The 27706-nt window shown below is 35.5% G+C and overlaps 1 protein-coding gene across 4 annotated transcripts; it reads left to right on the top strand.

Moving 5' to 3' along the window:
* Positions 1 to 3322: 3322 nt before the first annotated feature.
* Cbll1 (Cbl proto-oncogene like 1) lies at positions 3323 to 23128 on the top strand. Of its 4 annotated transcripts, none has more exons than XM_048786101.1 (6): positions 3323 to 3673; positions 11427 to 11594; positions 15605 to 15702; positions 16063 to 16146; positions 16887 to 16960; positions 19634 to 23128. In XM_048786101.1, exons 1-6 carry the CDS (start codon positions 3661 to 3663, stop codon positions 20667 to 20669), a joined length of 1473 nt encoding a protein of 490 aa, XP_048642058.1. In that variant the 5' UTR covers positions 3323 to 3660; the 3' UTR covers positions 20670 to 23128. The 4 variants fall into 4 exon arrangements, with proteins under 4 accessions (XP_048642058.1, XP_015343823.1, XP_048642060.1 ...); XM_015488337.2 differs by having other exon boundaries at positions 3327 to 3673; positions 15602 to 15702; XM_048786103.1 differs by lacking the exon at positions 3323 to 3673 and adding an exon at positions 3687 to 3857 and having other exon boundaries at positions 15602 to 15702.
* The last annotated feature ends 4578 nt before the right edge of the window (positions 23129 to 27706 follow it).

Genomic DNA, 27706 nt, shown 5'->3' with positions numbered 1-27706 from the left:
TGCCAATTTACCCAGGCTAGCCTTAAACTTGTGATCCTTCTGCCTCAGCTGCCTAAGTGGCTGGTATTACAGGCTTGTGACATTACACCGAGTTCCATTGGTTCTTTTATGAACTGTTCATTAAGAAGTGCCAGCATTTTGTCCATGGTTTCCTGGTCAACTGTTTTTCTCTTAGTCTAATAGTATTGATTTACTACCTCCTTCCCAAATTTAAAATTTGCTTTTTGTTTTTTAATGTATCTTGTTGAATTATGTTGTTTAAATGACCACACCATCCTAGGCTTTATTATATATTCTATTTTCCAAATCTTACTCTGAAATCTCACTTTTTCAAGGTTCCCTACAATCTTACCTTATTTTTACTACTCCCAAACATGGATCAAAAGTACAAGTCAAGCTGATCACAGCCCTTAATATAAGCCATAACAATTCTCACATCTGTACCCATTCTCTTCCCTGAATGATGTGCCGGTCACTGCTCTCTTCTTCTCCAAATTTTATCTGTTCATCAAGGTTCAGCTTAAGTTACTTCATAAATCTACTTTAATACTCTCAATCCCACTGCTTACTACTTTCTCTAAAAGTGGGCAGCATTGCATTTCCTTGAAACATTTAGAATTTAATTATATGGGTCTTCAACAATTTCTATAAATGCTATGCTGTGTGGTCCGTAAGGTAGGGACTATTATTTACACAGCTCTTGCCTTTGTACAAAAATTGAAAGAGCAGTAGGAAATGAAGATTATTGTCCTGACTTGGCACTGAGGAAACAAGCTACTCCTCAGTAACTCTCTGATATTCACTCTATTTTTCTCATAGCATAAACAGTACTAGGTAAATGGAAGGCTACCAAGACATCTTGAAGACCATTATCTTATAGTTTGTAGATTAGTAGTCTGTCAATAAGAGGAAAATGGGGCCAGGCACCTGTAATCCCAGCAGTTTAGAAGACTGAGGCAGGATTGTGAGTTCAAAGCCAGCCTCAGCAATTTAGTAAGGCTCTAAGCAACTTCATGAGACACAATCTCTAAATAAAATATAAAAAAGGGCTGGGGATGTGGTTCAGTAGTTATGCACCCCTGGGTTCAATCTCCAGTACCAAACCAAACTAAACAACAACAACAAAAAGGAAATATGCACCTCAGTGCTTCATATTGTCCACTGCACATTGACTTTTCACTTTTATAAACTTTACGTCAGTATCATTCTATAAAAATAAATGTTAACATCAACTCTTAAGAAAAAAATTGTGACTGATTACAACTTACAGGCCAGTAATAAGGGATGTTAGTGGGTAGTAATAAAATTCTCTGTACAGTCTCACTTATCAATTTGTCACAGTGCTACTGCATTGGTAAAGTGAGGCAACCACAATTAAGGTGGGGGGATGATTATAGAGCATAATTCAAAAACAATGCATAAAAATGACAGATTTCGAGTAAAATGAATATTTAATATTTGATCAAATTTAAAATAAGTGACTCTTGCTTCAGCCAATTTCATAACTTAATACACTATAAAATGCTTATAAAACTTCTGATTTGCTGATTAAATTATATAAAATACAATTTACGTTGTAAGCAGTGATGCAAGCCTCTAACCCCAGCAACTTGGGAGGCTGAGGATTGCAAGTTCAAGACCAGCCTTAGTAATTTAGCAATGTCTTAGGGAGACCCTGTCTCAAAATAAAAAATTAAAAGGGATGGGGATGTGGCTCAGAGGTTAAGCACCTCTGGGTTCAATTACCAGTACCACCTCCTCAAGTACAATTTAAAAGCTCTTTTTAATTCTTTAGCACCAGTGGACACTAATGATAACATCATTCTGAACCTAGATTTGCATCAACCTTAAGTTTAATCGATAGAGATCAGTTTGATAGGGGAAGAAAAAAAGAGCACTTTTTGGGTGGAAACTATCTCCCAGAAAACCCTAAATTGGTGAATAATACTCAACCACATCAGTATCATATTTAGAGAAATAGGAAGGTATGGAGGAAGTGTTTTAAGTTTCCTCCAGACCCCAAGCAAAAATGCCAGCAATTGAAAGCATCCTGAAAAACACTCAGTAGAAAGAACTTCACATTTTAACAAAATTAATAATGACTTGTGTTCATAAATGTCCATCTAGTCCAGAATATAAGTACAATCTTGTATATAAGAGGGAAATAAAGTAAGACTTTAAAAGATCCCACTAAAACAATCACCAATAACATGGTGCAGTTACAGTACTGATCATCATAGTTATTCATAGCTGTTACAGTACAACTACACAGATATAGGTCATTGTTACACAACTTTATTAGGAATTCAGTACCGTCAAAACATTTCTATAAGAGGTCAATGTAATAATCTTTTATCGATCTAGGAATTCTGGCACTGAAAGTGTGAATAACCCAAAGTAATGTCGTCACCAACGGACAAGAATAGAACCCAAATCCCTTGACTCCCAAGCTGTGTTTTCCATTAATTGTGCTCCTTTCTACTCATCTGAGAGCATCAAGTATAAAGGGTTAGGGAAAGGAGTGGACACAAATGAGCCAAATCTGCGAGGTGGAGACTGCACTGGAAGTCCTAAGGAATCGCCATTTGACACTTTCCTTTTGTTTTGGCTGAGCAAGATGAAAGCAGCAACCACAAACCCCTGGGACCAAGAACTGGAACTAGGTACTGCCTGTTGTGGTTTAACTCTCTCTTTCTCCAGTGAGGCCTTTCCTCTTTAACCTCTCTTCCGGCCAAGCCCTAGTGCTCTCATCACGCCCCTGGTCTTGATCCTCTCTTCTTCCGTCTCACTCTGCACGTTACTGCTAGGTGTCCCTGTAAGGGGAGGCAAGGGCGCCTCGCTCGTCCTCCAGTCCTTTAAGCGTCCGGAGGGTTCGAAGCGCCGCCGGAGTTTCCCTAGATAATGAATGGTAGTCAAGCACTGTAAACGTGTTTCAACTGTTAGAGGAACTTCGGAGGTGGGAACCGGGGAACTGTCTGCTCTGCGTGGGTCTAGGCAGCCCGTCAGGACAAAGCGAAATTTAGACTATAAGCACAGAGCTTCCCTCTAGCCGGGAGCTTCCCCCAGCTCAGCGATTCCCTGGGCAACCTCCCACTGGAGGACGCCTGCAGGAGCGCGCTGTTTACACCTTCCCTAGAGCAGGAGGAGGTAAAGCAGCCCTCGCGGACCCGAGGGGATTCCAAACCGTTACTCCGCCCGCTGGGGTGGGGCCATCCCAACGGCCGAGCATGCGCGCTAAGCCAGCCGGCTCCAAGACACTACAAGTCCCACAAGGCAACGCTCTGCGTGGGCAGGCGTCTGCCTTAGCCGCCCCAAGCTTATTCCTCTAGCTACTACCGCTCTCCGGCCGCCGCCGCCCCCCAACCCCCTGGCCCCATCTATTCCCTTCCCACGCTAAAGGCTACTTCCTCTTTGAGGCAAACGGGAAGCCTTAACAATCTCAATACAGAAGCTCCCGGCTCCGCTTGCCTCTGCCTGGACTATGCCTGACTCCCTCATCAGAGAAGGGTGGTGGAGGCGCGAGAAGGGAGCTCTTGCAGGGCAAAGTGGGGCAAACCGGCCACACTTCCGTCTTCTGGGCTCCGGAAGGTAGCGCGCACGCGCTCGTTGCGACTTCGGCTCGGTTGACTTCCGCTCCCACTGTGCCCTGCGAGCCGAATCATGGATCACACTGGTAAGGAGGCGGAGGCAGTGGGGGTCCCAGTTTCATGCCCCCTTGGCTAGTCTGGGACTGGTCGTCCAGCGGGCAAAAGGGGTTACGCTTGCCCCACAGCACTGGGGTGTGGCGGTGAGGAAGAAATCTCATAGACCCTCTTCCCGTGCCCCGCAGGGCCTGCTGCTTCTCGGCCTACCCTCCGGTGCGGTACCTCCATCCTCGGTGCCGGCAACAACCGCTTCTGTGTCTGGTTTTGCTGAGCTCCCAGCTGGGACAGTGGGCGGCGTATCTTTTATTTATTTAAACTCAACACAGTTGCTCTGCCCTAGGTTATGGGGTACTGGTGGGTGGACACCAGCGGTGATTGAAGTCTCCTTGCGCTGGTAGTTAGTTGAAGACTTCCTGCTCTCAGCTTTAGGCGGGTGCTGCAGTTATTTCTTGTTTGTCTCTTCGGTCCATCATGGATTAGAGGTTACAGAAGGGAAGGGAGTCGGATATAGTTTTCCAATTCATAAACAGAGCAGCTAGAAATTTCCACCTAAGCCTAAACCATGCCTATGCTTCGGCTGTGGTCTTTTCTCATCATCAGTTGAGGCCACTTATATAGGAACACAAAAGATCAAGACATTCTCATCCCTATCGCCAAGGGTAGCTCCACCTCTTGTTAGGTGTTATGTGCTTCGCTTTCTTGTGGTTCTTGGATGTTGAATGAGGCACTTGAAGTTAGTAAGTGCTTCAGTTACATCGATCATAGCACACGTAGGGGGAATAGACTTTTTCTTAAGCATTGATCTGAATGTTCTCAATCATCAGCTACATATTTATTGAGTGTGTGTACATACATGTTTATTTATGCCGGATATGTCTAGATACTTGCAGGCCTGAAGATGGAATGATGAAGGAGTTAACAATAGAACTAGGTTCTTTTCCTCTTGGACATTACATCCTGCTGGGGAAGACAGTCAGTCACACACATTCTCATTCCCCCCACCCCCATATATATATAAACTCGTTTACATATTATTACAGATTGTGGTGAATGCCTTCAAGGAAAACAAATGCTGTGGAGTAGGAAGTTTCAGAGAGAATGGGCAGGGAAGGTCTTCTGGGAAAGGTCAGTAGTTGAGACTCATGTATAAGAAGAATCTAGCCATGAAATAAAACAGAAGGAACATTTTCAGCAAGTTCAAAGACTCCAGGATAGGAAAATGTAGAGAATGCCAGTTGGTTGTGGCCTAGTTGGCAAGGGAAAAAGAGCCCTAAGTTGAGGTTGCAGAGGAAGTCTAAGTCACCACCTTCAGGACTTTGAAAGGTACATTAAAGAGTTTAATTTTAGTTTGAGTGAATATGAAGTCTCTGAATAGAAGTAAAAGAAGGAACATAATCTTAAATATATAATGGACTGTTTTGTGGAAGTCAAGAATAATAGAAAATAGACAATTTAGGAGGTCATTGTAGTAGACCAGAAAGGAGGCTTGGTTTAGTGAAAATGAAGTGATGGAGTACTTGCCTAACATGCAGTTCACAAGGCTCTGGTTTGAATCCCCTGCACCACCACCACTACAACAACAAAAGGTGGAGAGAGGTGGGATGAGGGGCGAGAAAGGGCAGATGCAATAGATGTTTTGGTGGTAGAGCTCAAGCACCTGCTAATGAATTGATTTGGGGGTATGGGAGAGAAATGCCTGGGCTTCTGGTTTCAGTGGAAGTTAGGAATTTGGGAACAAGAATTTGGTTTTGGACTGCTGGGTATGAGATGTATATTGATATAGGATGGGCGGTACCAAATGGAGCTCAGAGGAAAGATATGGACCAAAAATATATATTTGGGAGTTAATACCTTATAGTTGATCTCTTTAAAGCATGAGCATGGGAGAGATCATTTAGTGAGAGGCGTATAGAAAAGAAGAGGGCCTAGAACCAGGCTTTAAGGAATTCCAGAGTTTGGAAAATATATAGAGTTGAAACTCTGGAGTCTTGAGGGTAGGGTAACAAATGTGTGATTTTAGCAAAATATTTCTCCTTTATCCTGTTACTGGAACTGGGAGTGAAGTCCCTTTTACAGTTTAGAAGTTGTTATATTAGGAAATCTGAAAATGGATGGGTGTGTAAGAGGCTTTATTCTAATTTTAAACTTTTTAACTTAAAAGTTTGCATGGGAAATAAAAGTTAATTTCTTTTTGAGACCTTCTCCTTAATGTTTCATATCAGAAGACAGTACCAGTTGCTATACACTGATTGTGAGGAAGAAACTTTTGTGAAAGTTTCAGATATCAGAGTTCATAAACATGAATTTGATGACAATCACAAATAAGCCATTGACAAATGAGGAAATGCTTAGTTAATTGAAGACATCATGACAGAATAGGCATCTTGAGAATGATTTTAATATCAAAGGATCAAGTGGTCTTTGGAAAAATTGGTGAAACCCTTGAATATTAGTGCAAAAATGACCCGTTGTATATATGGTCATGCGTAAAATTGAAATGTAAAATGAAGTATTTTAAGGAGAAAAAATTTTCCATGAAACAGTTAACACTTGATTCATTCTTTGGTCACTCATATGCATTGTTGAATTAGCACCTTTGTAAAGTAACCTAAATTTTGTAAAATATTTCTTTGTTCCTTTTATTCAAGATAAAAATCCAAAACCTTTTTAAGCTACATAATAAAAAGTGCTGTTTCTTGTAAGGTGAATTCACCATAAATGGCCAGTTATCTTTAGTTTTCTCTTTGAATAATATCCAAGGACTTTGTTACTATGGACTGTATGTTTAGTTATTAATTCAAAAGGAAATTGTATTGTATGTTTTGATCCTTAATTTTAAAAAGACACAAACCAAAAAAAAGTTCCTCAAACAATCCCAGATTGTTGTCACTGTGAAGTGTTCTACTTTAGAACTTGAAATTTGTGAAGCAAACAGCAAAGTTTTAAGGGGCAGCAGGCTCTTGCACATGGCAAGCTGGCTATGTGATCAACAATAAGAGACCTCAAGTGTTCAGGGTGGTGTGAAAAGAACTTGTAATGAAGTGTTGGTATTTTCATTCACAAAGGTAAAACCCTTAAGAATCCTTTTGATAGCTGAAGGACAATATTAACTCTTTTTTAATAATTGGAAAGTCAGGAATACTTTTTAAGAAAATTGTTATTTAGAAATATCTGCCTTTTGGCTGTTGCATTGCTTTAAGTATTTTTACATAAATAAACAAATGCATTGAAAATGAATGAAATACATTAATCAGCTTGTTAGTTCATTTAGTGAAATGTTGAAAATTGATAAAGTTGGAAAAGTTGAATTTATTCTAATTCAAGAGTTTAGCTAACCATGTAATCCCTTTTTCATATCCCCCTGCAAGATTACCTGTTAAAAAAGTAGAAAGTAGACTGAAAAAATTCAAAATAATCATTCAGGACCTATTTTAACACAAAAAGTGTACATGTAATACAGCCTTGGAGGTCATTGGTACTGAGTTACTACTTTTGTCTTTACTCATAATTAATATGGACAGTTTATTTGTTTTGATTGTAATATTGTTTGCAGGGGCAGTTATACAACTTTGTTCAATAACTTATGTTTAAAACATAATTTAAAATTTTTGTTTCTTTGTATTTCTCATTTTAGAGCATTTTCCTTTTTGACTCTAGGTAAAGTTGATTATTTTCTGTGTTATAATATCTTTTCATTTACTTGAACAAAGGTAACTCTTTAAGCTCTACATGAGTTGGTTCTATGAAATAATAATGGAACATAAGTTAATTTGTTTCATAGATGATAACAAGCAGAGGTGTCATTTGTTTAGACTTAGATAGATGGAGTTAGAAACCTTGCATCCTCCTAGATTATAATTTTCCAATACAGTGCTAAGAATAACTCAGTGTATCTCTAGAAATGTTGTAGTACAAATTATTGCATGTTTCTGTTATTACGGGGTATAATAAATTTTTACTTTATTGCTCAACCCTTTTCCTTCATTTTAGGCTGAAGGAAATAATCTCTTTAAAACTGACTTCATTTTCAGATGCATTATTTAATTTTGCCTTCATCAGGGTTAGTTTTTTTTTGTTTGTTTTTTTCAGTTTTATTGGTTACCCTAATGTAAACTTAGCAACTTTATTGACTGTCTACGTGGCAAGCTTGACAGGAGATAGGGATGGTTTTGTTTCTTTTCCTTTTTCATTTTTTTTTAAATTCTCATGGTTACTTTTTTTAAAAAAAATATTTAATTTGTTTTACATGACAGCAGAATGCATTTGAATTCATAGTACACATAGAGCACAGTTTTTCATATCTCTGGTTGTACATAAAGTAGAGTCACACCATTTGTGTCTTCATACATGTACTTAGGGTAATAATGTCCATCTCATTCCATCATCTTTCCTACCCCCAAACCCCCTCCCTTTCCTTCCCTCCTTTTGCCCTAATCAAAGTTCCTCTATTCCTTCCATGCTCCCCCTCACCCCCATTATGTATCAGCATCCACATAGCAGAGAAAACATTTGACATGATATTCTCCAACCCCATCCATTTAGCAGCAAATGACATGACTTTATTCTCTCTTAATGCTGAGTAATATTTCATTGTGTATATATACACCACAGTTTACTTATCCGTCTATTGAAGGGCATCTAGGTTGGTTCCACAATTTAGCTTTTGTGAATTGTGCTGCTATAAACATTGGTGTGGTTGTGTCACTATAGTATGCTGTTTTTAAGTCCTTTGGGTATAAACCAAGGAATGGGATAGCTGGGTCAATTGGTAGTTCCATTCCAAGTTTTCTAAGGAATCTCCATACTGCTTTCCAGATTGGTTGGACCAATTTGCAATCCCACCAGGAATGTATGAGTATGCCTTTTTTTCCACATCCTTGTCAACATTTATTGTTGTTTAAATTCTTAATAGGTGCCATTCTGACTGGAGTTAGATGAAATCTTAGAGTAGTTTTGATTTGCATTTCTCTAGTTGCTAGAGATGTTGAACATTTTATCATATATTTGTTGATTGACTGCATATCATCTTCTGAGAAGTGTCTGTTCAGCTCCTTAGCCCATTTATTGATTGGATTATTATTATTATTATTATTTTTGGTATTAAGTTTTTTGAGTTCCTTATATATCCTAGAGATTAGTGCTCTATCTGATGTGTGTGTGCTAAAAATTTGCTCCCATTTTGTAGGCTCTCTCTTCACCTCACTGATTGTTTCTTTTGCTGAGAGGAAGCTTTTCAATTTGAATTCAGCCCATTTATTGTTTTTGGATTTTATTTCTTGTGCTATAGGAGTCTTGTTAAGGAAGTCGGGGCCTAATCCAACATGATAAAGACTTGGGCCTACTTTTTCTTCTATTAGGCACAGGGTCTCTGGACTAATTCCTAGGTCCTTGATCCATTTTGAGTTGAGTTTTGTGTGTGGTGAGAGGGGTTTATTTTCATTTTGCTGCATGTGGATATTCAGTTTTCCCAGCACTATCTGTTGAAGAGGCTATCTTTTCTTCAGTGTAAGTTTTTGGCACCTTTGTCTAGTATGAGATAACTGTATTTATGTGGGTTTGTCTCTGTGTCCTCTATTCTGTACCATTGGTCTGCAAGTCTATTTTGGTGCCAATACCATGCCTTTTTTGTTACTATTACTCTGTAGTATAGTTTAAGGTCTGGTATAGTGATGCCACCTGCTTCATTCTTCTTGCTAAGGATTGCTTTGGCTATTCAGGGTCTCTTATTTTTCCAGATGAATTTCATGACTTCTTTTTCTATGAGGAATGTATTGGGATTTCAATTGGAATTGCATTAAATCTGTATAGTACTTTTGGTAATGGTCATTTTGACAATATTAATTCTGCCTATCCAAGAACAAGGGAGATATTTCTATCTTCTAAGGTCTTCTTCAATTTCTTTCTTTAGTGTTCTGTAGTTTTCATTGTAGAGGCCTTTCACCTCTTTTGTTAATTTGATTCCCACGTATTTTAGTGTTTTTTTTTTTTTTTGGTTTTTTTTTTTTTTGAGGCTATCGTAAATGGGGTGATTTTCCTAGTTTCTCTTTCAGAGGCTTTGTCACTATACAGAAATGCCTTTGATTTATTGGTGTTGATTTTTATATCTTGCTACTTTGCTGAATTCATTTATTAGTTCTAGAAGTATTCTGGTGGAATTTTTTGGATCCTCTAGGTATACAATCATGTCATCAGCAAATAGTGATAGTTTGAGTTCTTCTTTTCCCATCCATATCCCTTTAATTTCTTCCATCTGTATAATTGCTCTGGCTAGGTTTTCAAGAACTATGTTAAATAGAAGTGGTGAAAGAGGGCATCCCTGACTTGTTCCAGTTTTTAGAAGGAATGCTTTCAATTTTTCTCCATTTAGAATGATGTTGGCCTGGGGCTTAGCATAGATAGCTTTTACAATGTTGAGATATGGTCCTGTTATCTCTAGTTTTTCTAGTGTTTTGAACATAAAGGGGTACTGTATTTGTCAAATGCTTTTTCTGATCTCTTGAGATGATCATATGATTCTTTAGATATATTGATGTGATGAATTACATTTATTGATTTCTATATGTCGAATCAATCTTGTATCCCTTGGATGAACCCCACTTAATCGTGTATTTGATTTGCCAGAATTTTACTAAGAATTTTTGCATCTATGTTTATTAGAGATATCGGTCTGAAATTTTCTTTTTTTGATGTGTCTTTGTCTGGTTTTGGAATCAGGCCTTTGATACTGGCCTCATCGAATGAGTTTGAAAGTGTTCCCTCTTTTTCTATGTCATAGAATAATTTGAGGAGTGTTGGTTTTAGTTCTTCTTTGAAGGTCTTGTAGAACTCAGCTGTGTATCCATCTGGACCTGGGCTTTTCTTGGTTGATAGGCTTCTGATGGCATCTTCTATTTCATTGCTTGAAATTGATCTGTTTAACTTGTGTATATCATCCTTATTCAGTTTAGGAAAATCATATGATTCTAGAAATTTGTCTTTGATATTTTCTATTTTATTGGATTATAAATTTCAAAATAATTTCTAATTATTTTCTGTATTTCTATAGTTTCTATTGTGATATTTCCTTTTTCATCACAAATTTTAGTAATTTGAGTTTTCTCTCCCCTTCTCTTCATTAGCATGACTAAGGGTTTATCAATTTTATTTATTTTTTCAAAGAACCAAGTTTTTGTTTTGTCAGTTTTTTCAATTATTTCAATTTCATTGATTTCAGCTCTAATTTTAATTATTTCCTATTTTCTACTGTTTTTGGTGTTGATTTGTTGTTTTTTTTTCTAGGGCTTTGAGGTGTAATGTTACGTTATTTATTTGTTGACTTTTTCTTCTTTTAAGGGATGAACTCCATGCAATGAACTTTCCTCTTAGTACTGCCTTCATAGTGTCCCAGAGATTTTGATATGTTGTATCAGTGTTCTCATTTACCTCTAAGAAATTCTTATAGTTCAAGACAGAGGTTCTTATCTTGGGTTCATGAAGTTTTTTATTTTTCTGTAAACTGTGGAATTAGTGAAAATTTTTATTGTTCACTTCTCTAAGAGAGATAAAAGTACTATAGCTTTGTCAGTTTCTAATAGGGTTCCGTGTCTCAAAAAGCGTTGCTTTAAAAGTTTATCTAAAATAAAGAAAATTAGCAGTAAATTTGTGTTAGTGTAATATTTAAAATCAGGACTAATATTGTTAACCCTTGATAATGTTGGTTATGTTGTTTTAATACCTGAGATGAAATAATCTTCAAAAAGAAAAACTAAAAGAAATTAAAATTTGTTTTTTCCTCTAACATAGATAATGAGTTACAAGGCACTAATAGTTCTGGATCATTGGGTGGTCTTGATGTTCGCAGACGAATTCCTATAAAACTCATCTCCAAACAAGCAAACAAAGCCAAACCTGCACCTCGAACTCAAAGGACTATAAACAGGATGCCTACAAAGGCTCCACCTGGTGATGAAGGTAATTTGTTTAAACTAATATGTTCAATAGTCTTTTTGTTTATCTCATTGCACCATACGTCTGTGATCTTATTTACTTATGGCTACTTTAATCTTACATGCTCTTTTCAGCCTTTTTATTTCATTTTGGTATATTTTATGCTTTTTTTCTCCCTTTATAAGTTTCCCCTTTAAAAATAAACCTAAATGGTATTCCAGAAAGCATAGCATAAGTAAAATAGCTCCCTCTATAATCCTTCTTTCCAAAGATAATCTTATGAAGACTTTTGTACAAAAGTACAGTTTTTTCCTAGGTAGTTTTTCATGTAAAGTGCATTTGAAATTTTGCCTTATCACTACATTCAGATGTACATAATTTAAAAAAATTGGTTTGGTCAGTGGCTCAGGAGGCAGAGACAGGAGGAATGTAAGTTCAAAGCTAGCCTCAGCAATTTAGTGAGGCCCTAAGCAACTCAGCAAGACCCTGTTTCTAAATAAATATATGAAAGGGCTGGGGATATGGCTTAGTGGTAAAGTGCCCCTGGGTTCAATTCTTGGTACCAAAAATAGAAAAAAGAAATAGGTTTGGATATTTCATTTATGATATACCATAATTTATTTAGCAAATTTTTTAGTTTTTTTCCTCTAATAATGGTACAGCAAATATCCTTGTGTATATGGCTTAATATGATTATTTTGTAAAATTTATACTTTGCAAAAACTTTGGACATTTAAAAACTTGATGATAATGTACATTTTAGAATTTGTCAGATATTGTCAAAGTGCTTTTCAGGAAAGGTATATTTGCTTATATTCCCACACATCGATTTCTGGTATTATTAACTTAATTTTTTTCTTTTCATATATATTTCTTTAATTATATGTAAGGTTTTATATATTATATATATCTTTTCATAGTATATCTTTTCATAGTATTGGTCATTTCTTTTGCCTAGGTTTTTCCCATTCATATTCTTTTCCAGTTTTTCTGTTTGGCAGTCTTTTCTCCAATTTTTATGAGATTTTTGTAAATTAATGCAGTTAGCCATTTTGTTATATATTGTCTGTATTCTCCACTTGTCTTTTGAATTTTATTTGAATAAAATTTTTATTTGTAAAGATCTTGAAGACTCTGTGTAGCCAGATAATTAGTCTTGCTCTTAGGACTTTTGGATTTTAAGACATTCTTTAAATGGAATTCCTTATTCCATGAATATAAGTTTTCCTATTTTACTATTTAGTAGAGGTCAGTAAACTGGCCAGTGGGCCAAATCTGGCCCTGTTTTTATAAATAAAGTTTACAACACAACCATGATTGTTCATGTAAGTTTTATTGGTGGCTGTTTTGCTTTCCTCCTATAATGACAGAGCTGAGTATTTTTGATAGAGACAATATGGCCCACAAACTCTAAAATATTTATTGTCTGGGCTTTTACAGAAAAAGTTTGCTAACCCCTGTTTTGGGACATTTATGGATATGTGTTTAGTTGTGGTTGTTGATGTTGTTGTTATTTTAATTTTTTTAGTACCAGGGATTGAACCCAGGGCACTTTACCATAAGCAATATCCCTAGGGCTCCCCAACTTGTGTTTTTTTTTAAATTTTGAGAGAGGATCTCACTAAGTTGCTTAGGGCGTTGCTAAATGGCTCAGGTTAGCCTCAAACTTAAGCCTCACAAGTTGCTGGGATTATAGATGTGTGTCACCATTCTCTGTGTTAGTTTATTAAAAACAAGCAAATGAAAAGCCTAACAGAAAGTGAGGTCTTACTTATTTTTCTCCATAGCAGCTAGCCATTTTGCAACCATTTACTAGTCTGTATATATATTTTTTTGCTGACTAGGAATCTTGCCATTAACATATGTTAGAGTTCTTAAAGTAGGTATATTTCTAGATTTTCTACTGTATTCTAGCAATCTGACTGTATATTATTATTATTATTTAAAGTATCAGACTGCTTTAGTTACCTTATAAAATGGTTCCTTTTACCATAGGGTTTCTCTTCTGCCTAAAGAAGTCTACTTGAAGTTGAAACATGGTAAATCATGGTGGTAAAGCTGGGGTATGGTTGAATGGTAGAACATATTTAGCATATTCAAGGTCCTAGGTTGGAATCCTAGCACCAATAAATCAATGAAAAATCACAATAGTTACAGCCTAGGGCAGCTACTCTACTATATAGGCTCCCCATCCCCCTTTTTTTGTTAAGTAATATTTTAAACTAAACATGATGTACAATAGCTCTGTCTTAATAATAATCCAAACAATGCAAAAAAAAAAAAATGCGCTCATGTTTCCTCTTAGGTATGGCCTCACTCATCCTCAATCCTATAGCTCTTTCTAGAGGGAATTACTGTTACAAGTCTCTCTTAATAACATTAACTTAGGTTGAAGGTAATTATTGGATATTTAGGTTCATTTATTTGGTATTCTTAAGAAATTATTTTTCCCCCTAAGGCATTGATCAAAATAGTGATTTTTGGGTGCTAGTATATTATCTGCACAGATATATAATTTAATGATAGGATTACTGGTTAAGCCACTCTGACAAATTATTATATATTTCTCATTTCCTTGGTCATTCATCTTGGTAATTTTCTGGGTTTCCAGCAATGATTTTCTTTATTTGGAATTTTAAATGACCCCAGCTTTTATGAGGTGTAAATGGCCATACAAGAGCTTGGGTACAAATGATAAGAAAACCCTGACTTTGAACTATACATTTGTGTTAGAGGTAATTAAATAGTATATTGGAGTATTCACAAAACTCGTGCGTCACTATGTGTGTGCGCGTGTGCGCCTGTCCATCCATCTGTCCATAGGTGCTGGTATTTAGCTATGTGGGTAAGATTAAAAGTGTTTTGGCTACTTTGTTTACCAGTTCTAGGGCCAAAAGAGTCATGAGAAGCCTTGAAGGAGGGATATATTTGTCTTCTCAGCTTTACTTTAGGAAATTGGATTCTACCTAGAATTTCCATCAGTTTTCTGTGCTTTTGTATGAGATGAAAGGATTGAGAGGAATGCTATCTCAACTTTTTAATTAGGCGAGAGAAGGTGAGAGTATTTGATCTTTTTATTGTCTCAAGTTTATAGATAATAATCATACAGCTCCTGCTATTTGGGTGATTAACTAGGAAGAGGTTTTAATTGAAAGGATGAAGTATGAATATGTTGAAAAGTCATGCCCAGTGTGTGGGTAAGAAGGATTCCTAAGAAAATCTTCAGAAGAAAAATCTTACGTGACTGCATGACCAATATAATTCTGCAACCTGTACACTCAGAAAAATGAGAAATTATATCCCATCTGATTCAGATGTGTGATATGTCAAGATCATTGTACTGTCATGTGTAATTAAAACAAATAAAAAAAACAAAAAATAAAAAAACAAGAAAAATCTTGTCATAGAAAATCTTCAGAATTTGCTCTTTTTCATTATGTTCTTTTGGCAATAAAATCAGTTTCTTGTAGCCTTGTATCTACTTTTGTAGATATTAGAATAAATATGATATCTTAAAATATTATACAGCAAGCATGATGGTTATAATTGATAAGAGCACTTGAATGGGAGTCGAGATTGATTTTGCTGTTAATTACACCCCTGCCCTGTGGCCCCCCGCACCATATACAAGATGGAACCCAGGGGCACTCTACCACTTAGTTACATCCTTAGTCCTTTTTTTATTTTGAGACAGGGTCTTGCTAGGTTGTTGGAGTTAGCCTTGAACTTATTCTGTTTCAGCTTCCCTGGTAGCTAGAATTACAGGTGTGTTGCACCATGCCTAGTTCTGCCACTAATCTTGTATGTTGAATTATTGAGTATTCTGCAGTCAATTATAAAGTAATAGGATGGACTATATGATCATTTTTACCTGGTGTTTTAAACTAGTCTTAATTACCTTATTTTTAGAAGAACTTTGAAAGACATAAGATGGACTTTTTAGTGAATAGGCCTATTTTGTCATATACATATAGTTCCCAAATGAAATTTAAGATTTGAAAAGTAAATGGGTAACGTTCTTTTTTCCTCAGAAGGATTTGATTATAATGAAGAAGAGCGGTATGACTGTAAAGGGGGCGAACTGTTTGGAAATCAGCGAAGATTTCCTGGACACCTTTTTTGGGACTTTAAGGTATAATTAAAAATAAAATATTAAGTATTAAATAATTGAAATGCATAATATGTGAAGAATGTTATGAATTTTTAATATCCGTGACTTTTTCATCATACACAAATAACTTACTTATTAATGCCAGGTTTCTGTTATTTTCAAAAATAATTTGAGGTGATGTTCATTGAAGTAAAATAAGATCAATAACCACTATTTAAGAAGAAAAACAAACTAATGGTGGGTAATATGTGAGGATTAAACTAAGAAACCTCTATTTGTAATTGTTATAACAATGTTTATAAAATTCTAACCATACCACTGTGAATTCTAAAATTTTTAGAATTGCATAAGAAGGAAATTTTAATTATATCATTTCAACAGATCAACATCTTAGGTGAAAAGGATGATACACCAGTTCATTTCTGTGACAAATGTGGATTGCCTATTAAAATCTATGGGCGAATGGTAAGTATAATTAACTTAAATTCTGTTTTTGTGAATGTAAGCATTTGTGTAGAGGTAGAATTCTGAAAAATTTAAGTAGACAGAGTTTTTCATTCTTTAATAACTATGTTTGTAACATTTAAGTATGAAATATGTAAGCAAAGTTTTGTTACTTTAATTTTTAAGAGCATGAAATGTTTCCACTATAGTGAATCTTTTTCTTTTTAATACCTTTATTTTGTTGTTTAGTTTTTTTCTTTTTTAAATGTGCTGGGGTTTGAACCCAGTGCCTCATGTGTGCTAGGCAAGTGCTCTACCACTGAGCCACAATGCCAGCCCCATAAGTGAAATTTTAACGAAGGGAATACAACAAATTTAATATAATTATTATTTATTACTTTGGAATAGTTTCAGGAGAAACAAGATAAGATAAAATGTGTTTACAGTGGTTTTCAGGAGCTTTTAACCAGCAGGGACTGTGTTAGAAATTTATAGGACTTACACATCTAGAAAATGTAAACTGATGTATGTGTATATATACATTATTAAAAAAGGGATCAAAGTTTTAACACATTCTCAAAGCCTTTGTGATTAAAAAGAGTGTTAACTATTACTTTTATATGGTTAGTACTTATTAAATGTTCATTTGAACAGTTTTCATATGCTTTCTAGATATAGATCACTATGCTTATTGTTTGTTTTTTTTACAGAAATATTTTAAGTTGTTCCAGTGTGCTTAACTATAATGTCTTTGTTTACAGATTCCATGCAAGCATGTTTTTTGCTATGACTGTGCTATTTTACATGAAAAAAAAGGAGATAAGATGTGTCCAGGGTAAGATAAGGTCATTTTTACTTTTTTAATTGGTAAAGTTTGTGGTATAATGATTTATAAAGGGTTAAAGGTCAGGGTGTGATGTAAACCAGGCAAAAATATCAAATATGTAGACATGGCTAATCTTTGTGAGCCCAGAGTTGGCTTTAGCCTTTTCAAGATGATGGGCAGCCACCATCAGTCAACTTAAACTGACCCACATGATAAAATCTCTGTGCCATCATAGAATTAGTATTCTAAACCAGAAGCAATTATGTTTTCGTTTGCTTTTCATAGTCTCAAAACAAGTTATGAAGAACTAAGTCCATTTTGGGATAGTCAGTCTTTCGTTTTCTTTTGGTTGTTCTTTCCCTCTTCCTCACTAGAGAGGTAGTGTAGTATGGGTTAGTGATTAAGAACCGAGACTCCTGGTATTAGAATTCTTAAATTCAAATCCCTGTTCAGCCATTTATTGGCTATGTGACATAAGCTGTTTTTTATCTATAAAATGGGACTGGTAATTATACTGACCTTCCTAGATTATTTTCAGGATTCATCAAAGACTGATTGATTGATAGAACATAAGCACTATGTATATATAAGCTATTCAAATATGATTATTATATAACTTCATTTAACAAATGAGGAAACGAATTATTCACAGTTGTGACATAGACCCAAACAAGTTATGAAGAGGTAGGTCCATTTTGGGATAGTCTAAAAGAATTGAGAATAAAGTAGGAATTTTTATATCAGTTTAGAACCCCTGATAAGACAGGCTTGAGAAAGACTAATAGAAACTTCCTTGGAACAGCTTTAGGTTATTGATTGATTGATTGATTGTAAGTTATATGGAGCACAACGTCTTTATTTATTTTTATTTTTATGTGGTACTGCGGATTGAACCCAGTGCGTCACACATGCTAGTCAAGCGTTCAACTGAGCTACAACTCCAGTCCCAGCCTTAGGCTTCTTAGATTACTTATAACCTCTATTTGAAGCACTCCAAGGCTTGTAGTATTGGTTGCTAACAAAGCTATGAATGATTGCATGGGGTGATTCCCTTTTTGGTGTAGGAAATTGGCATTAACTGAGAAAGGAATGATTCATTGAGAACCCAATGACAACTGATTTTCTTGGCTTGAAGTAACATTATAAAATTTGTTATTGGGGATTAAAACAGTATTCTGTAAAATTGTAATTCAGAAGAGTTATGAAATTAGAAGCTTATATTGCTTGTTTTGGTTATTTTCTCTAATGCCTAATTTTTCAACCCAGTATACATGTCATGTAAGTCATGTAGTAAATTTAGATTGCTTCCTTTGGATAAAGGGTTTCATATGTGATAAAACAGTATGTAAAGGACATTAAGAAGTTTCCTCTTTTACATAAGGGTTTCAGTGATAATGTTTAACAGGAAATTTGGTTTTCAAGGCATTAAATATAATTCTAGTAAGCACCTCACCTGTGCTGTCCTTATCTATTTTAGGACATAAGCCTATCTGGATTAATATACCCAGATCAGGAAGTGAAGAAATGACAACCAGAGTTAATATAAACATTATATATTACTGCTGTTAGGCATCACCCAGAGAAAGTGTCTCACATCCTCTTAATGTAGGGATGTTTCTGAGTTTATAATGAAAAATTAGAAGTGTGTTATATAGTCACTTAAAGGAAGCATTTTAGTATCAATAGGAATTGCCAGCCTTATAGCAGGATGGAGAAATAGAACTCAACTTCAAGAGTATAGAACCATTTAACCTAACTTATTGGCATACACCTGTAATCCCAGTGATTGTGGGGGCTGAGGCAGGAGAATCACAAACTTGAGACCAGCTTCATCATCTTAGTATCTCAAAAAACTAGAAAGGTCTGGGGATGTAGCTCAGTGGGTAAAGTACCCCAGGTTCAACCCCTAATACCAAAAAAATATATATATTTAATAAGAATGTCAGTTGACACACATAGTCATTGTTAACAGCTTGTATCTAAACAATATCACTTAACCGGTGATTAAATACTGTCACTTTCATTATTTGATCTTAAGAACACTCTTTTAAGGTGAAATAGATATAACAACATTGTGAGTTAGAGTACATAATTTAATTTCACTTGACAAATGAGGAAACATTCAAAATGGGTCAATGACTTCCCAATTCAAAAAAATTCCTTTCTTAAAGGGACCCTGATAGTCAAGGTTTAAATTTAAGTTATTTATATTTAATGTTAAGAGCACTAATGATTAGGATGATCTTACCCATTGTTATTGTCCTTGCAGCATCTCCCACTTACTGTTCTCCATTTAGTAGTATTTGCTCAGCAAATACTGCTCCCGTAATTCAAGGTCTGAATTCCTTTGGTTGTGACAAGTCCTTGGCTTAGTTCTTTCTGGATTATTATTGTTATTATTTTTACAAATGAATAAAAAGCCACTTATAAAATCATTTCAAGGTGTTGGGAAGTATAAGGTCTCCTTTTAAGATATATTCTGGTAATACCACGAAGAGTTCAAGGTTGACAGAAATAATGATTAGAAACAAGGTAGGGGAGATTAAAGTTACTTAGAGTAACTATAACTTTTAATGTACTCTTTTGCTGTTTATATAACATTTTAAAAGTAGGTATATTTTTAAAAATAAGTGCATTATTTTTACCTTTTTAGTAAATCAAATTTTTTCCCTTCTAATTTAGCTGTAGTGATCCTGTGCAGCGAATTGAACAGTGTACACGAGGTTCTCTCTTCATGTGTAGCATTGTTCAAGGGTGCAAGAGAACGTATTTGTCTCAGAGAGACTTACAGGCTCATATCAACCATCGCCATATGAGAGCTGGAAAACCTGTTACCCGTGCTTCACTTGAAAATGTTCATCCTCCTATTGCCCCACCACCAACCGACATCCCTGATCGTTTTATAATGCCACCAGACAAGCACCATATGAGTCATATTCCGCCAAAGCAGCACATCATGATGCCACCACCTCCTTTGCAACATGTGCCTCATGAGCACTATAATCAGCCACATGAGGATATTCGTGCTCCTCCAGCAGAATTGTCCATGGCTCCACCTCCACCTCGTTCGGTCAGTCAGGAAACCTTTCGCATTTCAACAAGAAAACACAGCAATTTAATAACTGTCCCTATTCAGGATGACTCAAATTCAGGTGCTAGAGAACCACCACCTCCTGCCCCAGCACCTGCTCACCATCATCCTGAATATCAGGGTCAACCAGTGGTATCGCACCCTCATCATATTATGCCTCCACAACAACATTATGCACCACCCCCACCTCCTCCACCACCAATAAGCCATCCAATGCCACATCCTCCCCAGGCTGCAGGTACTCCTCACTTGGTGTATAGCCAAGCTCCACCTCCACCAATGACCTCTGCTCCACCACCAATAACCCCTCCCCCTGGACATATTATTGCCCAGATGCCACCTTATATGAATCATCCTCCTCCAGGACCTCCCCCACCTCAACATGGTGGTCCACCTGTAACTGCTCCCCCTCCTCACCATTATAATCCAAATTCTTTACCCCAATTTACTGAAGATCAAGGAACTCTGAGCCCTCCATTTACACAACCAGGGGGAATGAGTCCTGGTATATGGCCTGCACCAAGAGGGCCACCACCTCCTCCACGAATGCAGGGTCCGCCTTCTCAAACCCCACTTCCTGGACCACATCATCCAGATCAGACAAGATACAGACCTTATTACCAATGATAATAGTATTTTGAACTGAAGATATGATGAGGAAAAAAAACGTGTAGTCAATCTTTTAATTAAGCTTTGACTGTTTGGGGAAGGAAAAGTACCTCTGAGGTGACTATAAAAAACACGTAGGGTCTTGTCTCTAAAATGGTTTTAAATCTTGACCTTAGGATTGATTTCAAGTACTATGCTATAGTGCAGATGAGTGGCTCAGTTGAGCACAGCTATATTTTAACAACTTTGTTCTCTAGGTGGTAAATTGACCCAGAAGAGACCATTTGTAAGAAAAAAAAAATTTTTTTTTGAAAAAAAAATTTTCATTGTTCCACTTTCAAAAGTATTGCTTTTGTTAAACCCAATGTTTAGTTTTTCTTGTGATACATTTTTGTTAACCTGTGTAAAAGGATTAAATTTCAATATGGTTGTAAAAATGCTATTTTTATGTGAATTTAAGTGCAGCCACATACTGTTTTATAAAACCATATGTTTTACCACTAATTTCCCAAAGTTACAATAAAATCCTAGAAGTAAAAATTTGCTAGAATTTGCTATAAGGGCAGACTGTTAAACGATAGAGAATTATTTCACATTTTAGGCACTGAAATTTTGCGATATCGTAAGTATGTAATACACTTCACTTGGATGCCTTTTTATGTTTAGGCAGCCTCAGGAGCACCAAAATACATTGGAATTCCAATACTAAGATATATTTATGTTTGTAATATTAAAAAATATTCTAATTATTTGAAAAGATATGGCCAAAGGATTCAACACTGTAGGCTCCAAGCTGGTGGGGGGATACTGTTACTTATTAATGCTTTTTTAGTGAATGGTTGGAATCACATGATGCACCACACTTATTAATCTTAAGTAACATTATTTTATAGAACTGTTTAAATGGTGTTATTTAGATGAAGTGTGTTCTACTCTGTTCATTGTCTTAAATATTTAGGGCTAAATAGACTTTATATAAATCCTCGTTTCATGGTAGCTTAATTCTGTGCTTATGTGGATTCTCGTTTATTGGATTTTAAACTACAATTTGAATGTTGTAGAGGAATTTAAATAATGTATTAATGAAGGATGTTTTCTTGTAATCACAAACTAGCATTTGCTCAGGTTTCATTGCTGTGTAATAAGGGGTTTTCCTCTAACTTGAAATTTAAAAACTATTTCCTTTCCCTTTGGTTGGTAAAACAGTCTAAACTTGGAATATTTTAGCATGGAGTCAACAGTAAAGACTACCAGATAATTTTGTATTGGAGAAGAGAAAAGTAATGACTAAATTGTGAATTTCAGTGCTTTATAAGGTGCCTTTAGAGTCAGCTTTTGCATTATAGGGGCTTGTTACAGTCCAGCTGAGATGACCACTTACAGTTTATACAGATTTCATATGTATAAATCAATCTTCTTAGGATATTATTGTATATCCTTTGAATAAACCCTGTGAAGTTTTTCCTCCCCCCCTAAAATGGTGCATAACATAAACATGATGTGTAGAATGCAGATATCATTTATTAGATAGTTTGTATAGTATATAAATTTAGAACATTTCTTTTTGACAAAGGATAAACTGATTGCTAATTTACCATTTGATTCTGTCAGGAACAGGCAAAACACAATTCTTGGATAATCAGATGCAAAATCATTTCTGAATTTAGAGCAGAATTTAGAAATAATACAAATGGCCATTTCAACTTTGGCTGAAAATAAGTAATACACTTTTTTCTTAAGCAAGTGGTTTTTCACACTTAGCAGTTTGAAAGTCTAGTTTGTTAATGCACTATTTCTAGTGAGAAATTCTTGTTATTAGAAGCATGGGAGTGAAATAGTGTGAAATGGTGGTGAGTGCTTCTATCATATTACTGTAGGTACTTGGACTGGTGCAAACTTGATTCCTTTTCATGCCCCTGTTTAGGAGCTGTTAAAATATTACTGTTTAAATCCCAACCGTTCTTTGTTTCTTGTAATTAGAAAAATAGCCAAATTCACTTTAGAGCTTCTCAACTATTTATGAAAAGCTCTCCTGCGCTTATTGAAATTCACTAGCATTAAATGTGGCAAGAAACCACTTTGTGTTTTGGATAAAAAAAAATTATCATGGTGAAATTCCACATTAATAATTCTTATAGGCTTTTAAAAATGATTTATTTTTCAGTTATGTTTAATAAATATGCAGGGATGCAGATCAGATGAATGTCTTGTAGCGGACAAAAATTTTAAATGGTGTTAGACTTGAATTCATCAGTTCATTGTTTGAATGAGGGTGGGTGGGTAGAAGGAAAACAAAATTACTGTTAGTGTTTCTTTTCTTAAGGAAAAAGATGTGAATCCCAGCCTTATTTCAGGGAAGCCTTTGAAGCTATGATGGACATAAGTCTAAATGTATGTATGTTTCATTATATTGCTCTTAAGACTACTGAGGTGGCAGTTTAATTCTTAAAAACAATAAAATGGAAGCATAAATACTATTTTGCCTAGATGAGTTTTTACCTAATGATGACATGCTTGGGAGAATACAAAATTTTCGATGTTTATGTTGTAACTTTCCACAGCAAAATTAGGTTCACTTTTTTAAAGATTAAAACAAACAAATTGTTTTATTTCTTTGGTGCGTATTTGTACAGTATAGTATTTGGGGAACAATCTGTTGCAAAGACCTTAAGAAACTATCCATTTTATTCAAAATTGTGTAATTACTAATCATATCTAGCCAAAATATAAGTAGAAAAGAGATTTGAGCCTAATTTAAAAACTCAAAAATAAGTGACTATTTATGAAATATATAGAACTGCTTTAAAGTTTTGTTCTGAATGATATTCTGGGAGAGTATCTTTTTGAAAAAGACCTACACTGCTGTCTTTCATGAATTTTTAAAAATAGTCTTATAAGTACATGAAAAAACACAAATATCTAAAAAATATACTTCTCAGATTAGCCATCAAATCAGTAGATCAACATTAAATGAAATTTGACATAATCATATTCAAACATTATAGCCGGATTGAAGGGAATTTACTTTTTGTGAGTAATTTGTATGTATTGTATGAGTATGGCCTAGAAACCAAGCAGAATTTACTTACTACAATAAATGCACACTCTAGTAAAGCAGTGTTTAGATAATACACTAAGCTGAAAGAGGAATGGGAATTATGCCAGATGAAATATTAGGTAGTACTACTAATAAGAATTTTCTTGGCTTTTCAAACACCTTGTTTTGATTCATGCCCCTTGGATTTTCCGTTGTTGAAAAATACTTTAAGGGTGATTGCTTAAAATAACACTTGTGTTAAAGCTTAATTTCCCCATCTTTAAAAATTATGAATTTTTAGGCTTTACAAAATCATAGTATTGAAAAGTAAGTAATGGGTTTGGTTCTCACATTGTTCAGGATCATCTTTTAAAAAAAAAAAACTCATTACAAAATATTTTCTATGACCCAAGAATATCTATCATTTCTATTTTAAGTAGTTGTAAGCCCTGTCATATTGAATTTAAGCCCATTTTTGTTGGGGACCACAAATCAAGTCAAGATGGCGCCTGGCAGTTTACCAGGAGGAGTGGTTTGTGAGGCATCGCCACTGAGCCATTAAGTTGGTGGAGATTCCTTATTGGCTGATTGCTGTAACAGGATGATGCTAATTGAGTCAAGCAGTGTGTAATCAGTTAGGTATATATACCTCTGCTGTTTTGTAATAAAGCGGCTCCTGCTACCTTGGGTGCCCGCTACCTTGAGTTCCCGCTCAGTTCCCGCTGAGTTTCCCCACAATAAAGCAGTTCCCGTTTCAACCTTCAAGTCGCTTTTCACCTCCTGGTTATTGTGCCCAGCTGGACTGCGGCACATTTTCTGTTAAATTGTCCTTTTGCCTTCAGATTGGAAATTTCCTGCTCCATTTTACTTTACTTCCTTGTTTAAAATCTTTTATTTTTTAAAAAATTTTAGTCACTTTCAGTTACACAGGTATGATATCCTGTGGGGAAACAAACTAATATTACAAATAAAGGCAGAGGAGATACCTTCAACCACTTGCCCAGTGAGCTTCTGATAAGTCTTGTTAATTGTTAAAACTGACTTGTATGACTAATCATTTTATAGATCTGACATTTAAATAGACATGCTCAGCTGGTAAGCATCTTAATCCATGCCAAATGTAAATTTCATAACCTCTATTCAATAATTATATATTGAGTTCCTATTGTGGAATATGAAGATTCATTCAAATATTTATGCACTAGACATAGTGCTAAGTAAGCACTAAGTAAAGTTTTAAACTTGTAACACAAGTGTTATTTTAAGCATTCTGAAAGTATTTTTCAGTGATGGAAAGGCCTTAGTAAAGAATTTGACCCTGCTCCAGATAGGTGGGATGCACAATCTTTAAAAGAGACAAAGTGATTTATAAACATTAGATTATAGACCATGTGGTAAAATCTTATGCAAAAAAAAAAAAAAAAAGTAATTGGACTAGGTGTTTGTGATCTTAAGTAAAATAGACTAGGTAGAACTCATTGAAAAAGTGACATTTGATGAAAAATATTGAGTGAAAGTCAGGTAGATAACGTAGGTCAGAGCTTTTGAAGCATAGTGCGCAGTTTGTAAAGGCCTGAAATGAGATTGCACCTTGCATATTTGAGGAGAAGCAAGGAGTCTGGAGTAGAATAAATGAGATACTAGGAGGTCAAAGACTGGGGTTTTAGGCCAGTGGTAGAGCACTTTCTTAGCATGTACAAGAAAGACCTTGAGTTTAATAGCCAGTGTTATATGTGTGTGTGTGTGGCGGGGGGAGTCAGAGATAATAATGGAATAGGGAAATAATAGGCCTTGTAGACTTTGACTCTGCTCCGATAGATTTGAGAAGCCATTGTAGCCTCCTGACTAAAAGAGTGGAGAATCTGTCAGAGACAATTCAGAAGGGTGTTCTAATACTTTACACAAGAGATAGTGGTGGTAGCATTGTAGGCATTAAGAACTGGGTGACTTGAGGAAGGATACATATATGTATATAAATAAATATACATAAAAATTAAGCACCTAATATGTATTAGATGTGGGTATGTAGTAATGAACAAAAAAGATACAGTCCCTGCCCCTTAGGGGCTCACAATTTAACTTGTCTTGGAATTGTCCTTGATAGACATCCCTAAGATTTTCTCAAGAGATTTTCTTTTATGTATTTTTCAAGTTGTAGTGGCAGGATTTTTTTTTTTTAACCTTTAAAAATGTCCAGCTTTGAAATAGATCAGTTTTTAGACAGGTCTTAATTTCCTTTAGGAAGTAATATTTCCTAATTAAAAACCTGGGCTCTGAAGTTGGATTTCTGGACAGGTTTCTGCAACTATATACCTTAGACTAGTTTTTGTATCCTTGTTGAGCCTTGTTTTACTTTGTTACAAAGTCAGCATAATCATAGTGTCTACCTGTAAGGGCTATTTTGAGAATTAATTGATTGTATGTTTACATAGTCAATAGGATTTCCTGATAGATTTGTCAGCCTGAGCAGCCTGAAGAGTGGAGTTGTAGAATCACAGAGTCAGAAAATATGCTGGTAGAACACAATAAGGGGAGCAGATCAGTTTCAACAAGGTGAAATCCAGGAAGAAGTACCAAAAAAAGTGAATTAATTATTCCTCTTCTATTCTTGTTCATACAGTGAATAGTCAGACTTTTGTTTAAAGCATTTTATTTATGTTTCTAAGTAGCAACTTATTACAAATATTTATCAAATGTTTAATTATTATAAGACAAACTGCTCAACATGTATAGCTTCAAACTTTTTAATTTCAATAATGTATTTGTGTCTCCTTAAGGTGGTTCTGTCTCCCAATTGTATTTTCTCCTTCAATCTTCCTCTAGTTTACATAATTTTATTTCTATCTTGCATCGTGATCTCCTAACCTTATCCTAAATCAGGGATCAGGTTTCTGTACTAGTAAATAAATTCTACTGCTTACTAAGTAGAGGCCCAGGCCCACATGTTCCCACTACTCAAAGCATATCCACCTTAGAGACCTAGAAGAAAAGAAACATTTCAGGATATAAAAGTTGAATGTGTGGTGATGTGGGCCTGACAACTGAAGCACCTGTGCCTGTTCCCTGTGATCTTGGTTGGCAAGAATGTGGAGGGCATCAGTTCCTGGGAAAATACTGTAGCCTTCAGCCACAGCCCTATATAAAGCGTTTGTCCCCTGCTCAAGTCAAATGATCACTTAAATAGATTCCTGTTTTCAATTTCTAGTCTATACCTTATATCAAGGAAAAGATCTTATTCTGAGGTTTGTAGGGCACACATACATGTGTATGTATATTTTTTTCCCCTAAAATCCACAAGGTGCATAAAACTGTATGAGATGTTCATGATTCAAACTGTTTAAGAAACACTGTAAAGAGTACTGATATTATAGTTTGATTTAAGATCAGCTATGTAAATAACCTTTATTATGCTTTTCTCTATTTGGGCTTACATCCAGTAAACAAACCCTCTCAGTATAAGACACTGTTAACAAAGGATGAAAGAGTATTTTGACAATAAATGTTGAAAGATAAATCTAAAACAATTGAGACAGCTTTTCCCATTGACAAGATGTTTGGAACAATGCCAGTGAGAAAGAAGCCTGGGTACTGAATCTCATTCTCTAGTGAAATTGAGCTCGAGAAATGTTATTCTGCCCTTTCAGTTGCAATGACCAGCAGTGAAAAAAGAAAAGAGTCATCCCTTTTCCTACCACTTGTTTTCTTCCCATTGAGGCCAGGAAAAATTGGCTATCTATCCATCATGGTCTCTCTTTTTACCTTGCTTTGTCATTTTATAGCCCACATTAGCCTATACATTTTTCATAGTAAGAAGGGGGAAAATAAGGATTTGCCTCAAAAGCTAATTATAGTTACACATATGACATTAGGAGGATTGTGTCAATCTGGATAGTAGGTTAGATATTTTAAAAAGCTGGAGGAGCAATCATAAAATCTGTGCAGAGAAGTCTCATCACAGGGGTTTTGTTAAGATTCTCATGTAGCAGTTTTCTATTCAGACCACTATAAAAAGGACCCA

This window comes from Marmota marmota, unplaced genomic scaffold, assembly GCF_001458135.2.
Source record: "Marmota marmota marmota unplaced genomic scaffold, marMar, whole genome shotgun sequence".
Lineage (NCBI taxonomy): Eukaryota > Metazoa > Chordata > Mammalia > Rodentia > Sciuridae > Marmota > Marmota marmota.
This window is presented reverse-complemented; position numbering and strand designations above follow the sequence as displayed.